The sequence below is a fragment of the Hippopotamus amphibius genome, chromosome 6 (genome assembly GCF_030028045.1).
Source record: "Hippopotamus amphibius kiboko isolate mHipAmp2 chromosome 6, mHipAmp2.hap2, whole genome shotgun sequence".
Classification (NCBI taxonomy): domain Eukaryota; kingdom Metazoa; phylum Chordata; class Mammalia; order Artiodactyla; family Hippopotamidae; genus Hippopotamus; species Hippopotamus amphibius.
Genome location: NC_080191.1, coordinates 135536049 through 135552940, shown reverse-complemented (window position 1 = coordinate 135552940; position 16892 = coordinate 135536049). Strand labels below are relative to the sequence as shown.

At 34.4% G+C, this 16892-nt stretch overlaps 1 protein-coding gene across 7 annotated transcripts in view; it reads right to left on the bottom strand.

Moving 5' to 3' along the window:
• Nucleotides 1–16892, bottom strand: part of LEKR1 (leucine, glutamate and lysine rich 1) — a 247638-nt gene that overhangs the window by 25859 nt on the left and 204887 nt on the right. For all 7 annotated transcript variants that reach the window (XM_057739610.1, XM_057739614.1, XM_057739613.1 and 4 more), the window contains one exon: nt 5568–5661. In XM_057739610.1, the coding sequence (XP_057595593.1) occupies nt 5568–5661 (94 nt within the window). The remainder of the gene's footprint in view (nt 1–5567; nt 5662–16892) is intronic.

Below are 16892 nucleotides of genomic sequence, written 5' to 3'. Positions count from 1 at the left end.
GCTACAGTGAATTTTTGGTAAGAATGCAGAAAAGAGATAGGAAGAGCTGCTACTCCCTTTTTGCCATCAGAAGGGACAACCCTGAATCTGCAAATAAAATTAATCTGGCAGAAAACCAGCTTGACAGCCCTGAATCAAGCTGTTCCTGAAGGTAGCCCACTGCTGAACTTTGCAGTTAAGAGACCCAATAAATTATATTTTCACTTGGAAAAAAAAAAAAAGAATCTCACAATAGTATACTTTTATCTCTCCCTTCCCAGCTATTGTGATATTGTTGTCATATATTTTGTTTCTACATGTTATAAATCTCAGATTATTAATATTTTAATAGTCTTATAATTTAAAGAAATTTAAATGATAAAAATATCATATTTATCCACATTGTTACCATTTCTGGTGTTCTACATTCCCTTGTATAGATCCATATTTCCTTCTGAATGAAGGACTTCTTTTAACATTTCTTACAATGTGGGTGTGCTGGTGATACGTTTTTTTCAGCTTTTTCATTCTGAAAAGATCTTTATTTCACCCTCATGCTTGAAAAATCTTTTCACTTTGTTTAGAATTCTAAATTGGCAGCTCCCACCACCACCTCCTCACTCCTGCCCCACCCTTCTTCTTTCAATACTTTCAGTCCCACTATCTTTTTGCTTACGTTGTTTATGATAAAAAAAAAAATACCTGCTTTAATCCTTATCTTTGTTCCTCTATACATGTCTTTTATTCTGTGATTGCTTTAAACACTTTCTTTTTATCAGTATTTTTGAGCAGTTGGATTATAATGTCCCTCAGTGTGCTTGAGGTTTGCTGAGCTTCTTGAGTCTGTGGGTTTATAGTTTTCATTAAATTTTTAAGGTATTTTTAGCCATTATTTCTCCAAATATTTTTTGTCCTCTCTTTCCTGTCCTTTGAGGAGTCCAATTATACATATATTAGGCCACTTGAATTTGTCTCACAGCTCACTGATGCTCTTTGCTTGTTTGTTCTGAGTCTCTTTTGTATTTTATTTCATTACATAGTTTATGTTGCTGCATCTTCAAGTTCACTAAGATTTTCTTCTGGAATGTTTAATTTGTCATTAATCCCATCCAGTATACTTTTCATCTCAGACAATTTTAGTTTTCATCTCTATAAATTCAGTTTAGATCTTTTTTATATCTTCCACATCTCTTTATGGTCATTTTTTCCTCTAGTTTTTGGACAAATGGAATACAGTTATTATAACTGTTTTAATGTCCTTGCCTGCTAATTCTAACATCTGTGCCTTTCTGAGTCAATTTTTATTTGTTGATTTTTCTTCTCATTATGAGTCCTATTTTCCTGTTTCCATGCATGGCAATTTTTTGACTGGCTGCTAGACATTGTGAATTTTATCTTGTTAAATGCTGGATATTTTTGTATTCTTATAAATATTCTTGAACTCACTTCTGGGATGTAGTTAAGTTTTTTGGACTCAGCTTGGCTTTTTTTTAAGGTCTTCCTTTTAAAATTTGTTAGGCAGGACCAACTCAGCATTTAGTCTGGGACTAATTATTCCCTATTACTGATGCGAGACCCTTCTGAGAACTCTACTCAGTGCCCTATGAATTATAGGTTTCCAACCTGGCTGGTGAGAACAGGCATTATTATTGGCCTCGTGTAAGCATTAGGTACTCTTACCTCTGATCCTTGCAGATGGGTGTCTCTGGCTCTGGGTAGTTTCCCCATTTATATGCATTGATCATACCTATAATTAATGGGGATTCTTTGTAGATTTCCAACATTCTTTCTCTGTGCAGCTCTCTCCTGAGAACACTATCCTGAGAATTCTAGCCACTTAGATTCCCTGGACTCTTAGCAAGGTCTCCTCAACTCAGAGAGTCTGCCAAACTCCACCTGGATTCCCACTACCTGTACCATGGCCTTAAATTTATTTCAAGGCGCTAAGTTAGGGCAATCATAGGGGTTACCTTGTTTGTCTCTTCTCTCCAAGAATCACTGTCCTTCACTGCCTGATGTCCGGTGTCTTAAAACCATCATTTCTACCTTTTCTCCAGTGTTTTATTTGTTTCAGGAAGGAGGGTAAATCTGGTTCTTGTTAGTCCACCTAAACCAAATGCAGACATTTTGGACTTTGTATTTCGCTCTCATTTTTGAAAGGTGGTGGGGGGGTGAGGGGTGGTATCAGTTCTCATTTTCTGGCTATATAACCATGGTAAATTACCTAATTTCTCTGAGCCTAATTTTTTTTCCATGTGCAAATGGGAATAAAAATGTTAGAATGATTAAAATTACATTGATGAAAAGCATTTAGCACAAGGCTTGGCTTATAGTAAACACTCTAATAATGGAGACAATTTTTATTATGTCGATTAAGGGTTTAAGTAAGATGATCTTTGTAGGTTATTCCAGACTTAAATTTTATGATTTTATTAATTCAATTTTGAAAATTACATGGCATAATTAAAAAAATTAAAGTGTACCCTCAATATTCATTTTAACCATACATTAATCATACATAATGAAAATTGATATTTTTTAGATGATGACTTTATCCCTGTCAAATTGTATTTTACAGGTTGTCTTTTTTAATTTCATTAACAGTACACTGAAATACACTAGAATTATTACGCCATTTGGCTCTTCTATTTTAAAGAAGAATTTGATTTTGTTTTTTCCTCACCCTTCAATGCTGGAATTGATTACTTTTTGAAGTAAACTTTTTCTTCTTGTGCTTTCACTATCAATCCATTTGCTTAGTCAGGAAGTAAGGTTTTATTCATTTTAACTATTGGTTTCTCAAAGCTCTATGTACTATTTAAAATGAGGTCAACAGTATAATTCTAAAATGTTCCATAATATGATATCTTGGTAATAATCTAAGAAAATATTTGGTTGAAATTTATTTATGGCACTACAAAGTGATAGTCAATAAGTGACTATCACTTATTGTAAGCAGTCTGGCTGTTAATTACAACATTTTAACTGAAAGGTAACAACACTGCATTTGGAACCAATTAAAAATGTTCAGCATGAACATTAATTTGCTTTCTCCACATCAAAGCAATACTTGAAATAAACAAAAATCCATGACAATTAGTAAATACTCATTTATTTTAAACTGTGCCATCCTTGTTGCATAGCAACTATTGATTCTATTATGTGCTTTTTACATACTCTAAAATAATTAAGCACAAGCACAAACTGCCATCTACTTTTTTTGAACGTTAAAAGCATTTGTTATGAAGTTTATTCTAATATGTGTATTATATATTTGTAAAGGGAACATTTCATTCCTACGCAAAGGCACAATGACCCAAGAAAGAGATGACAATGTCATATTAGCGATTCTCCTTTCTTATGAGAGGACTTTCAGGGAACTTTTTATTCATAGTCTCAATAACTAACATCGCCAAGTGTAATTATCATTCATTGGCTTTACTGGTCTGGATCTTGATTTACTGCTAAGCTAAATGATAAGATTTATTAACAAAAAGTCATGTCCTCTCGAAAGAATGAAATGTCCATTTATATTACAGAAAATCACACAGGCCAAAATATATCTATGATGTAATTAATTTATTAGAAAGATATCATGGTCTTAATAAGAACTTAGAGAATCTCACATAGGTTTATTTTTATCAACAAATTAGCTTAGCATAAAGCAAGAACATATGCTTTTAAATGGTCAGATGCTAACACTAACTTGGTCTGCATGCTGTGTTAGCACCGCAGAGATGGGGCCCAGCGAGCAGCAGTACTAGAGTGGATCATGAACGCAGAGGCTTCTGTTCCAGTGGATTATACTGAAGGTCGTTGGTGGGGTGTGACCATGATGAGGAAAGTTCATCCTGTCAGTTGAACAGGAGTACAAAAACAAAGGCAGGAAAGTTCACTCTAATGGTCTAACAGGAGCTCAGGGGTGTGAGGGAAAGGAAGGATCTGTGGAATCTCCATCCACATTAATTCCATCAGTGAAATTTCTGACTCAAAGATGGGATGTTTATAATATCTCTTTATACATATTGCCAAGCTGCCCTCCAAAAGGCTGCTGTAATTTCCAGTCCCTTAAAGAGTAAGAATGAAAGACTATCTCACTAGACCTTCACCAGAACACAAAATTGAAGCAGTAAAAAATAATCTCCCACTGCTTTAATCTGAATTTTTTGGATTGTTAGGTAGGTGGATCATCTTTTCATATTTTTAAACACAGATTGGTAAGGACAAGGGAAGTGAATAAGGACAGACTAGCCAACTGAGTACTCTGAGGCTAAAAAAAAAAATAGAAAGAATTAAAGAAGTGTGGGCTTTAGAGAAGGAGAAGAAAAAGATTATGCTACAAAATAAAACAAAAGAACTAGACACTTAGAGCAACTTGAGTCCATATTCTCAAATTTTAATTGCTGCTTACATGGAACTGTTGCTATAGTGATCATTTTTGTTATACCCTGAATGTACTGTCCCCAAAGGACAAGGGAAGGGGTGTTGATTTACAGAGGGCCAGACTGGCTGAGTATGGCCAACTGCATGAAGACTGGAAATGAAAGTGACAAATTTAGAATTAACCTGAGCTAGCAACAATACCTATAGGATGTCATCTGTGGATGGCAGAGTGGGGAATTCCAGGTGGAGACATTAGTTTGAAGGTGGCTACCACTTGTTGCTTGAGGTTACAAGTTATAACGTCTAATCACCAAAGAGAAGAATCTTATGATAACCAAATACGTTGATGGGACTTCAGTCAAACAATCTGAATTTCAGTAGCCAGCTCTAGTTCTAGATGCACATGTAAGACATAATCAGAAAACCAAGACAGGAGACTAGAGTTAGGATTAGGTACTGGTAGGGGAAAAGAAACAGCTGGGAAGCTTTCAGCACAGTATGCACAATAAAGCCAAGGGATCAATCAAAAAGTTTCAGAGTTTATGACAGGGAGATGATGTTTATAGTCTCAATGACTGGAGCTGTGCAAGGCCTGAGAATAGGGGCTAACAATTTTAAAAGTATGATTTGTATTGTTTAAAATTATGAAAGAAATACATACTCATTGCTGAAAGTTTGAAAACTATAGAAAAGTCCAAAGACAAAAGTCAATGCAATTTTTTTCATACTCTAAAGGCAAACATTTTATTTGTAAATAGTGAGCTAAATACTTATTCATTTTATTTGTCTAAGGTTCATAACTGAATAATTTTAAGTCATTTTTCATTCTCTTATATTATCTTCTTAAAAACAGAGAAATCATGCGAATGAATGAATTTAATTATTCCCTGGCTTTTCAGGATGTGGTCAAATGTAGATTTATGGGAAAAAAGGTGAATATTTAAAAGTAAAAATCATGCTTTTACATGAGAACTAACAGCTGTCTTAATCATATAAGATTTCAAATTCTATTCTTACCTTTTTATTTCCTACTTGTCTAATATTTTGGAAAAAATGTATATCGTAAGCATGCTTGGTCTAGGAAGTTCCAGAAGGAATCAAAGGTGTACAAGGAAGCAAAGAAACCTATGAAGTAGTCTGGCAAATGGACAGAATTTTTAAAAAGCAAGTAAGACATATGCTGCTGAAAGCCACATTATCGTTACCTTCTCCCTCCAGTTATCATCATTCAGCAGCTTCTGTTTAAGGGTTTCCTGCAGCTGCTCAATGCTTTTCTGATGTGAAATCAGCATTGATTCCCTGAAAACCATAAACATGACAAATGAGTCAAGACACACCCTTAACACTTCTAAATTATAGTTCCTGGCTCAGAGGAGATAAGTTCACAACTCAGTCTGTTTATTCTTCTCTTTAGAAATATATATATATACTGTCCCCAAAGCACAAGGGAAGGGGGGTTGATTTATGGAAGGCCAGACTGGCTGAGCATGGTCAACTGTGTGAAGACTGGAAGTGGAAGTGACAAACTTAGAATTAACCTGAGCCAGCAACAATATCTATAGGGTTTCATCTGCAGATGGCAGAGTGGGGAATTCCATATATTCCATATATATGTATGTACTGCTACTATATACTATTTTACCTGTTGTTAACAGCAGTTTAAAAACACTGGCAACAAGGTAAATATTTCCTCAGACTTAATTTTTGCTTAATAAGTAATATTATTATTTTTACATGAAATAGTAACAACATATGTGGAGTCGCAAATATAATAAAATACTATACATCGTGGTTCTAAAGTTTATGACTAAATCCTAATGTTAGGCAATATTTTGTTTCTTTAAAAAAGGAAAATATGTTGGGATATGCCACAAAATCAGCACGTTTGTGGTTCCTGCTAGATTTATTTTTCTTTTATTTATCTCAAGTGCTGATAGGAACAAACTGAATTAAGTAGAGGGTAATGGCTGATATGTGGTATAGTACAAAACATACTAGAAAATAGGAGAGAAAACACAAAGAATATTTTAATATTTTAATCCATGTCACTGGATCTTAAAGCTAAGTTTGTGATCCTCTGAGAAGAAGTAAGTATGGGAGATTCATGAGAACATTTCACAGAGGCACTGAAATTAAGCCTTTAAATATCACAAGTGGTGGCAAAAGTATGCCTGTTGATCAGGGAGTCCCCTCACCCCGTTCTATAATCACCATAACTCTTCTTATTTTCTGTGTAGGTGATTCTTCTCCATTGCTTATTCCTCTTCTAATCCCTTTGTTTTCCATCATCATCCTCTTCCTTTTAGTTCTGACCCCTTTTCTCAAGCTCGTGACTTTCATTTATAACTACCTGTTAGACATCTCCACCCTGATAAGCCATCAACACTAAAGATTCCACACATCAACAAACAAATTCATCATCATCTCCCACAGTCTTGCATTTCCTTTCGACTTCTGAAACCTTCGACAGTCAAAATCTTTAGTCTGAAATCCCTGAGTCATCTCTGACTCTTCCTTCTTCTTGTTCTACCACATCTACTCAGTAACAAGTTCTATATAATCTGCTCCTTGGTACATCTCAAACTATTTCCTGTCTTCCTTTCTGACCATCAACAAAGTTCTTGAGTTTATTTCCCACCTAGAGCATTGTAATAGACTGTCAATCTATCTTGATCTCTATTCTTGTTTCTCTTAGAATATTATTAAACATTTTTAAAATAAAATTAGTGCCTATATTTCTAGGCTAGAAAATTTTAAGGTCACAAACATAAAGACACATTGACTTGGTAACCAGGATTATGAATATTACTTGAGGGAAAATGATTGAAAAGAACAAAACTCCCCAGACTTTTTTTTTCAGAAGTGTGTCAGACTAGGTACCTTGATGACTTTCCTACTGAAAATAAGTGAAGTTTTTTTTTCCACTTATAAAAAAAAAATCTTAAAATTCATCAGTGATCTGGACAAAAAGGAAAACGCAGGAAACACAAATCAATAGAAAGGACAGAAAAAGGTTATCACTGGAAAACTAGTGAAATTTGAATAAAGTCTATAGGTTAGTTAATTGTATTATACCCATGTTAATTTCTCAGTTTTTCACAAATGTGCCGTGGTTATGAAAAATGGGCCAAAGGGAAACAAATTCTCTGTACTGTCTCTGTAACTTTTCTGTACATACAAAATTATTCCAAACTAATGGTTTAAAAAAATGAAGTGAAAGGAAGAACCCCAACAAAGGGTAGAGCATTGAAGCCAACTCTCACCTTGAAGGTACTTTCCAAATCTGATGTATTTGAGCATTAAATTTCACAGCCATGAAGGGCACTGGAGTCAGGAGAGAAAGGAAGAGCTTGAGAGGTAACTCACCTGCATAAAACTGCATCTCAAAGAGCAACACATGCAGTATGTCATTTTTGTCACACTGTATGTCAGAATATGAAATTCACACCCAGTATGTGTAAAATACTGGATGTGAATTTCAAATAACATCTCATAAGGAACAAAAAAGAAATTTCTGTCTTTAAATTTTGGTGCTAGGTAGAGGAGAAAATACAAATCTCCCACAAGAATTTGTAAACACAAGCCAATCCCAATGAAGGTTTGTATCCTGAATTTGCACTACCTGAGTGGTCCAAAAAGCTTCATATTTAGAAGATGTTTTAAAATGGTGCTAGGATAACCTTGCCTTCAGATGCTTGGTAGAAAAAACACCAATATTTTTTGGAGAAATCTATCTTCCTGAAACTCAAAGAATTCCTACAGATAAAAAGACCTATGAGATTATAATTTTAAAAATCACAAAATTATTTTTTTAAAGCCAGTAAGAGGAAGAATGAGCAGACACAAATGATAACATAATCAAAGCCACAAATTCTAAAGTATTTTCAGATACAGAATATAAATAAGGATGTAAAATATGTTGGAAGAAATAAAAGATTAAATGACAAATGAAATCTGAAAAGAACCAATCAAACTTGTAGAAATGAAACATATAATAATTGAGATGAAAAATTCAGTAATTGTCCTATAGCAGATTATACACAGCTAAAAAAAATGAAGTAATAAACCGAAAGGGAGATTCAAAGAAATTATACAGGGTTCAGTACAGGAAGTCAAAAATATGGAAAATATAAAAGAGGTTGATATATGGAGCACAGAGTGAAAAGATCTAATATTTATTTATCATTTCAGAAGCAAAGAAGAGAGAAAGGGAGAGGAAGGACGTTACAGACTGATGAAAAACACCAACCCACAAATCTAGGAAGCCCAAAGGATTCCAAGCAAGATAAATAAAAATAAATCTCCTATCTGGCACCTGGTAGGGAAAATGAAGAATATCGAAGTTACAGAGATCTTGAAAGAAGTTGGAGAGGAAATAAAACAATTATCCTCAAAGGAACTCAAACATATTGAAAGGTTATCCTCCAATAGAAACAAGGAAGGCCAAAGACAGCAAAATAACATATTAAAAATCCCATGAGAAAATAACCATCAATCTGAAGTTGGGTATCCAGAAGAACTATTTTTCAGAAAGAGGCTGAAATAAAATATGGTCAGGAAAATAAAATCTGAGTGTTTACTGCCAGCTAAAGGACTTCTAAAAATATATGCTTTGCGGGAAGGAATATGATCTCAGAAGGAAGGTCAGATGATCAAGAAAAGATGGTGAGTAAAGGAACTGGCAAACACACAGGCAGGGTAGGCTTCTTGGACATGTGATCAGGACAGTTGTACAGGACCCATGTTCTGAAGCTTATTTCTTTTTTTGAAGGGGCCCCACATTTTCATTTTTCACTGGACCTGAAAATTATGTAGCCAGCCCTGTGTGTAGGTACTTGTAAATAAATATCATCTGCATAAAATATTAGTTTTTTGACTGTGTGTAATTAGTGGAGCTAACAAAAGGATAGAACTAGACAAAATGTAGAATGTATTGGGTTGGCCAAAAAGTTTGTTTGGGTTTTTCTGTAACATCTTATGGAAAAACCCAAACGAACTTTTTGGCCAACCCAATATGTCAGGATGGCAACTATCAGAGCTCAACTGTTATTCAAGAGAAGTCTGAGATATTCAAGAGAAGTTTGAGATATTAATTTTAGACTTCATTAAGCATGCATTATAAAATCTCAAAAGTAACCACTAAAAGAATAGAATATGGCATTAGAAGAAGATGCACTAAGAAAATAAACTCTAACAATACTGCCCCCACCCAAGCCCCCAAAAGAGAAAAGAGTGCAGATAAAGAGGAAGAAAGATTGATAGAAAGCTTAAAGTAACAATCATAATAATGGCAAATAAACTAAACTCGTGAGTTAAAAGAGAGAAATAAGCTTAATAAAAACAAACTCTAGCTATAGGCTCTTTATAAGAGACATTCCTAAAACATAAGGACATGAAAAGATTTTCCTTTTTTAATAGAAGATATAACAGGGAAATATTAAAGAAAAGGAAGTATGCAACTGTATTAATATCAGACAAAGTAGACTTTAAAAGTCATTACTCTGGGCTGATAATGATAACAGATTAATTTACCATGAATATCCTAAACTTATAAGCACCTATTTTTTTTTAAGAACTTTTATTGAGATACAGTTAACATACAACTAACTGCATATATTTAGAATGTACAATTTGGTATTTTTTTTCTTATTAGTAATGTGTATATATGGCAATCCCAATCTCCCAATAAGCACCTATTAAAATAGCCTCAAAATATATAAAGCAAAACTTTACAGAACTTTACAGAAAAATTGTCAAACCCACACCATAGTGGTAGAATTAAATACAGTTTCCTTAGTTACAGTAAGTCAATCTGGACCACCACATAAAGCATGGAAGTGTACACTGCACAACTCCAGGCTGTTATGTGAATGGCCCTCCTGTAATGTGCATTGTAGCCACCTAGTGTCTACCAGACAAATAATTAAGTACAAATATAGAGCACTTAAACAATGCAAATAAGATTGATTTAAGGTACATTGATTTAAGGTACCCAATTAGTGGAAAAATATATAATTATTTTCCAGCTTACATGGAATTGACTACAAACTAGGCCAGAATGTAAATTTCAACAAATTTTAAATAACTGTTAAATACTATAAACCTGTATAGTCCAATATGGCAGCGACTAGCCACATGCAGCTTCTGAGCACTTAAAGTGTAACTAGTCCAAATTAGGATGCACTGTAACTGTAAAATACACACCAGATTTGAAAACTTAGTACACACAAAAAAATCTAAAATGTCTGATAATTTAAAAAAGATGGCTATATATTTAAATAAAAATTTGGATATACTGGGTTAAGTGAAATATATTAAGATAAATTTTACCTGTTTATTTTTACTCTTTTAATGTGACAATTAAAATTTTAAAAATTACATATGTGGCTCACATTATATTTTCTACTGAACAGCACTGTTATAATCCATATTCTCCGAAAACAAAGAAATGTCAGTAACAAAAGGTAAATATCTCCACATATTTGGAAATTTTGAAAAATGTCCTTCTGAATAACTCTTGGGTCAAATGAAAAATCATAATTGATATTTTAAAATACTTGGAATTGAAAAATAATGAAATTTCTATACATCAAAAGTTATGAAATATAGCTAAAGCAGGAAAGATAAATTGTGGTATACTTCAGAATATAATACAGATGAAGAAATGAATGGTTTTCAGCCACATGTAACATCATGGACAAAAATCCCAGGGACATAAACTGGAGTACAAAGACTAAGTTACTGAGTGATACGTATAGTATAATTTTCTTTACATGAAGATAAAATATATGCAAAATCTAACTTGTTTTAGTAATACAAACATACTTGGTAAAATTATAGAGTGAAGCAAAGGAACAACAGTTGTTTTCTGTGGGTTTTTGTGGATGGTCTTTATCAGTCTGAGGAAGTTCCCTTCTCTTCCTAGTTTGCTGAGAACCACAAAATGCAGGTTGATAGTTACCTCTGAGCAACGATGCCATACAGTAGAATTAAGGAGAAGCACCAAGGGACTTCAACGCTAATGGTAAAGTTCTTTTTCCTAAACTGAGCATTCATTGTATTGCAGTTCTTCTTACTTAATAGCTATCTAAACCTTCTATGTATCTACTCAGTATTTATGAAAACGATTAATGATAAAGCCTGAGCACAGAGTAGAATGGGTAACTGGAGAAAAGAGAATTGAAGGGAAAGACCAAACACAGGGAATGGGCAGGTGAGCAGCAGGGTGGGGTTTACAGCCGACTATGCACACTATGCCTGGAGAGACAGAGGTCCCTGTCCAAATAGCGCTCAAAATCCAGCATTGTAAAAGGAAGATTTATCTTTTAAAATGTGAGGCGGACCTAGCAGGTTCTGATACTTACTCAGCAGTCTCTAGGCTGGAGAAAAGGAAGTGAAGCAGAAGGAACAAAAAATGAGGGCAGAAAAAGTGGGATTACACTAAAACCTCATTTGTGGCTTTCTTACAAATATTTGGCCATTCCTGTTTCCTTTGTAGACTCATCTTTCTCTGCCTGTCAATTACATGTTCGTGTTCCTCAGCACTTTGTTCTGGGGACTCTTTTTTTATTCTCTCTCTACTTTCTCTAAATGATCTTATCCATGCCTATGGATCTCTGAGTATCTGACTCATGTTTCCAACTCTCCACCTGACTGCTCTACTTTTATATTTCAGAGTCATCCAAAACGCAACATATCTGTATTCTCAGAGGCTTACAATGTCAAAATTAATTTTTTGCTCATGTTATACGTCATCTGCTGCTTTGCTCTATATTTTGTTCCAGGATGTAGGCCAAAGAGCAACTCTTACCTGGGAATGCTGTTTTGTGGCAGACAGAAAAGAAAAATTGCAAAAACATAGGATCTGTTAGTTTCTGCTCAGAATCAGTGCATGTCACTTCTCTCACATTTCAAAGGCAAGAACAAATCAAATGGCCAAGTCTGATGTGAATCACGTGTGGATAGTATAGTCCTCTCACTGGGAGGTACACAGTAAGTCACCTGGCGCCAGGTGGGGTCCATCGCAACTCTGAAATCCTACTAGAAGCCACTGTGAGGATTTCTATCCTGGAGGTAGAGAACATTCCTTGCTTAGACTGTGGTTCTTTCACCTGGGAGTAATTTCTCAATCCATTTTTCTCCATAGCTCCTGGCTTTCCTCTCTGAGATGTACTTTTTTTTTTTTTTCATTATACAGCCTTGCCACATCAGAAGAGGGCATTAGAGATCTTGCCCTGTTGAGAGATGGCTTTCTCAACTTTTTTCCTATCCATAGAAGATTTGCAGGAAAAATGGTTTCAAGATAATTTAAAAAAACCCACAGATTTATTGAGATATAATTGAAAACAATAAACTGCATGTATATACTTGGATGAGTTTTGACATATGTATAAACATATGTGTGTGAAACCATCACTAGAATCAAAATAATGATATACCCATCATCTCCCAAAGTTTCCCTATGCCCTTTTTTAAACCCTCAGTCCTGCCCTCTCACTCTCAGCCATAAAGAGTTTGCTTTCTGTCATTATACATTAGTTTGTACTTTCATAATTCTATAAAAATTCTCTATATATCATACAGTATATTCTTTTTTTGTGTCTGTCATCTTTCACTTAGCATAATTCCTTTTAGATTTGTCCATGTTGTACCATCAATCAATCATTATCATTATTATTATTTTTGCTGAGTAATATTTCATCACATGGATATACCACAATTTGTTTATCCATTCACCTGTTGATGGACATTTAGGTTGTTTCACAGGTTTTGGCTATTACATATATAGCTATTAATATCTGTGTACAAGTATTTGTATGGATATTTCTCTTCATTTCTTGTGGGTAAATACCTAGGAGTGAAATGGCTAAGTAGAAAAGTAAGTATATGTTAAACTTTTTAAGAAACTTCCATACTGTTTTCCAAAAAGTTGTACTGTTTTATATTCCAACCAGCAGAGTATGAGAGTTTCAGTTTCTCCATATCTTGCCAACAGTTGGTATGTTCAAACTTTTTAATTTTAGCCATTCTAAAAGTGTGTGGTTGTGGGACTTCCCTGGCAGTCCACTGATTAAGACTCCGTGCTTCCACAGCAGGGACCATGAGTTTGATCCCTCTTCGGGGAACTAAAATCCCACATGCCACCAGGTGAGGCCAAAAAAAACAAAATCAATTAAAAAAAATAGAAGTGTGTGGTCATATCTCATTATGGTTTTAATTTGCATTTCCCTAATGACTAATGATGTTAAACATCTTTTTTATGTGCTTATTGGCCATCTGTATATTTTTGGTGAAGTGTCTTGTTCATATCTTTTGCTCATTTTTTATTGGGTTGTTTATGGTCATCTGAGTTTCTAAAGTTCTTTATATAGTCTGAAAACAAGTCCTTTATGACATATATATTGTGCAAATATATGATGAAGGCTTGTCTTCACTCTCTAAACAGTGCCTTTTAAAGAACAAAGTTTTAACTTTGATAAAGTCCAATTTATCAGGTTTTTTTTCTTTTACAGATTGTGCTTTTGTGGTTGAATTTAAGAAATCTGTGCCTAATCCAAGGTCACAAAGATATGTCTCCTGTTTTCTCCTAGAAGTTTTATAATTTTAGGTTTTATATTTAGATCTATGATCTATTTTTAATTAATCTCTCTATATAAATTTCACAGTGTGAATCAAGTTCATTTTTTTACATATGGATATACAATTGTTCTAGCACAAAGAGTCATGAACGTCTTATGACATCTCCACAAAATACAAGGTGTTTTGAGTGAACTGTTATAAAATTTATGAACTTGTGTGTGTGATCATAATTTTGCTTGAAATTATAGCTACAGAAACGAGGACTTTCATATCTCTTTGATTTCTGCTGAGCGTCTGTTCTTGACTCTTCAGTGCAATTCTTTAAAGAGACAAGGCAGAAAGAATGATTATACATAATGTTACAAACACACTGTCCTTGATTACCATGAAATGGGCACTGAGTAATGTATAAAGAGATGATTATATGTGTGAAAAAGATAATCTTGATTCCAAAAATAAAAATCACACTTGAGTGGTATACACTCAAGAAAGAGCTTGCACATTATTCAGGAATATAAAACCATCTTCAGACATTGATAAAGAAAAAACAGTCTTGTCTTGAAAGAAACTATAAAGGATCAACTCTGACTCTAGTGAGCCTTTCTGAGAGAAACCTAGAAATTTCTAGAAATAAAATATTGCTAGAGGCATATTCATATTTTAAAAAGCTGAAAATGTACAGCTATTTTTGAATATACAGATATCCAATTTCTTCTTTAGAACCAGTTCTAGAGATACTGATGCTTTAGAATGATAAGAAACAATACAGATTCAGGTTCTATATATGGATTTTACTAAGAACCTAATAAAGATGATCATAACTAGAATCCAGGAGTCTGAACTGACTTCTGGCAAGTCAGAATCTGACTTGCTACCAGAAAATGAGAGCTTCTGAGTTTTAAATCCTGTGATCAGTGGTTTGACTGGGATTAAATTAATTCCCATTCATCCATACATCCTTCCATTTATTGAGCACCACTATCTGTCAGGCACTGTTTTAGTCTCTAGGGATATAGTCATTCTTTCTTGCCATTCATTGGAAATACGTTAATGTAATTCCCTAATTTTCAGAAGATCCTGAGTGGTAAATGACTATCTAAAGTGAAATGATTCACAAAAGGTAAAGCTGGTTCAAGCTTATACCAGCCTAGAGTTCTCTACCCTGTAATTTCATCAGATATTTAAAAAAAAAAAAACATTTTTGGAGTTGGCACAATAGGCAAATTAGGATCTACTCACAATTAAGAGTATTTATTTAAAAAAACTTTAACTTCTAAATTCTTAGACCAAAAAGAAAATGAGAATCTAATTTCTTACATACAGGCAAAAATCTAATTCTCTTAATTGTAGTTAAAAACATAACTGCAAACAAATGTCAAACCATAATGCCAAATGACAGCTTTAAATTCTATTTCACAAGTTGTTCTTTTAGAGATGTCTTCACATTGTCAATCAAAGAGATAATTTTGATTTTGCCACTACGCCTGCCTCTGTTAGAAGCAGTGTCTGTGATATCATAAGAAGTTTGGCAAGTCTCTTGTTCTGAGAGCTGTTCATAGAAAGGAAATCAGAGAAAGAGGTAAGTCTTGGGAAAACTATCTGATAAGGCTTGTTATTTTAGAATGATATTACTTAGAACACTTCATTTCACAATGCTTTACACTAACAGAATTGCATCTAAAATAAATCACTCCATGGACTAATCTTTACAACCCTAAGATTAAAGCAGATAATACTGAATTCAACAGATATTTACTGAATATCTACATCACTAATACAGGGTATAAAAATAAATAAGATATGATGCTTTAAGAATTTAGCAACCTAAAGGAAGATAAAATAGAGGGAATTGATACTTTCTTGGCATCTACAACCTACCAGGCATGATACTAGATGCTTTAATCTTCACAAGAAGGTAGCTATTATTAATATGCCCATTTTACAGATAAGGAAAATGACCCTTAAAGTGGTTAAGCCAGTTGTCCAAAGTTGACACTGATCAAAGTTGGGATTTAAACCTATGTTTGCCTAATTTTAAAGTCCATTCTTTTTATACTAAGCCACACTACCACAAGGTAACAGAACACTTGAAACCTTGCTTCCACATCCCTTTTTATATTCTACACTTCTTATTGCTTCTAGGCTTCATGAAAACTATGACAAGCCTCATCAAATAACGAAACACCAAGTTTCTCTTCTAATAGAAAGTGTTGTGAAATGTTTTTATTTTACTTCTGTTCTGAAGATATAGCTCCACTTCTGACTCTGCCAAGGCACTAGAGAAAGGAAGACAGAAGTCACTATCTTATATTTATTAAATGAATGGAAGAATCCTGAAAGAGTGGGGAGGTGGCATAAGAAAGCAAGAGGAGGAGAAGAGGGGGTACTCTGGGATTTTCTGCTTTCTGCAGGGCTGGGTGTCTCTTGAAGACTTAGTGTTACAACGTGATTGAGAAAGAGAAGCTGACAGAACTGATCCCTTCAAGACAAATGCTGAGGGAATTATGTAAACTGTAGTGGAGGGGACATGGGTTATAAAGCTGGACATAGCTGAACTTGATTTCTGTCTTTGCCAATTACGTAGCTCTGAGTAAGACATTTAACTTTGCTTAACCTCAGTCTCCTCAAGTGTTAAATATGGAAAATGATACCTGCTTCACAAGAGAGGGCCATAGCTCTGCTAGCCCGAGGCTTTGTGCAAATTTGAAAATGGCTTTCCCTCTGGGTTGGTGAATTAGAAAAAGTGCTCCCTCTGGGTGGGGGCAGACCTAAAGACACAGAGCTTGGTGAGGAGAGAATGGCACATTTATGCAAGAAAAATAAGCCCCTTCCTCTGTGGCAAGTGGTGAGGAGAGCAGAATCCAGGCTGATTTTCAGGCCCCTGACCCCTTCTGATGAGCGCCACGCAATTATGCATCTCACTCAGGGCAGTGTGAAGACAAGATCGTGTC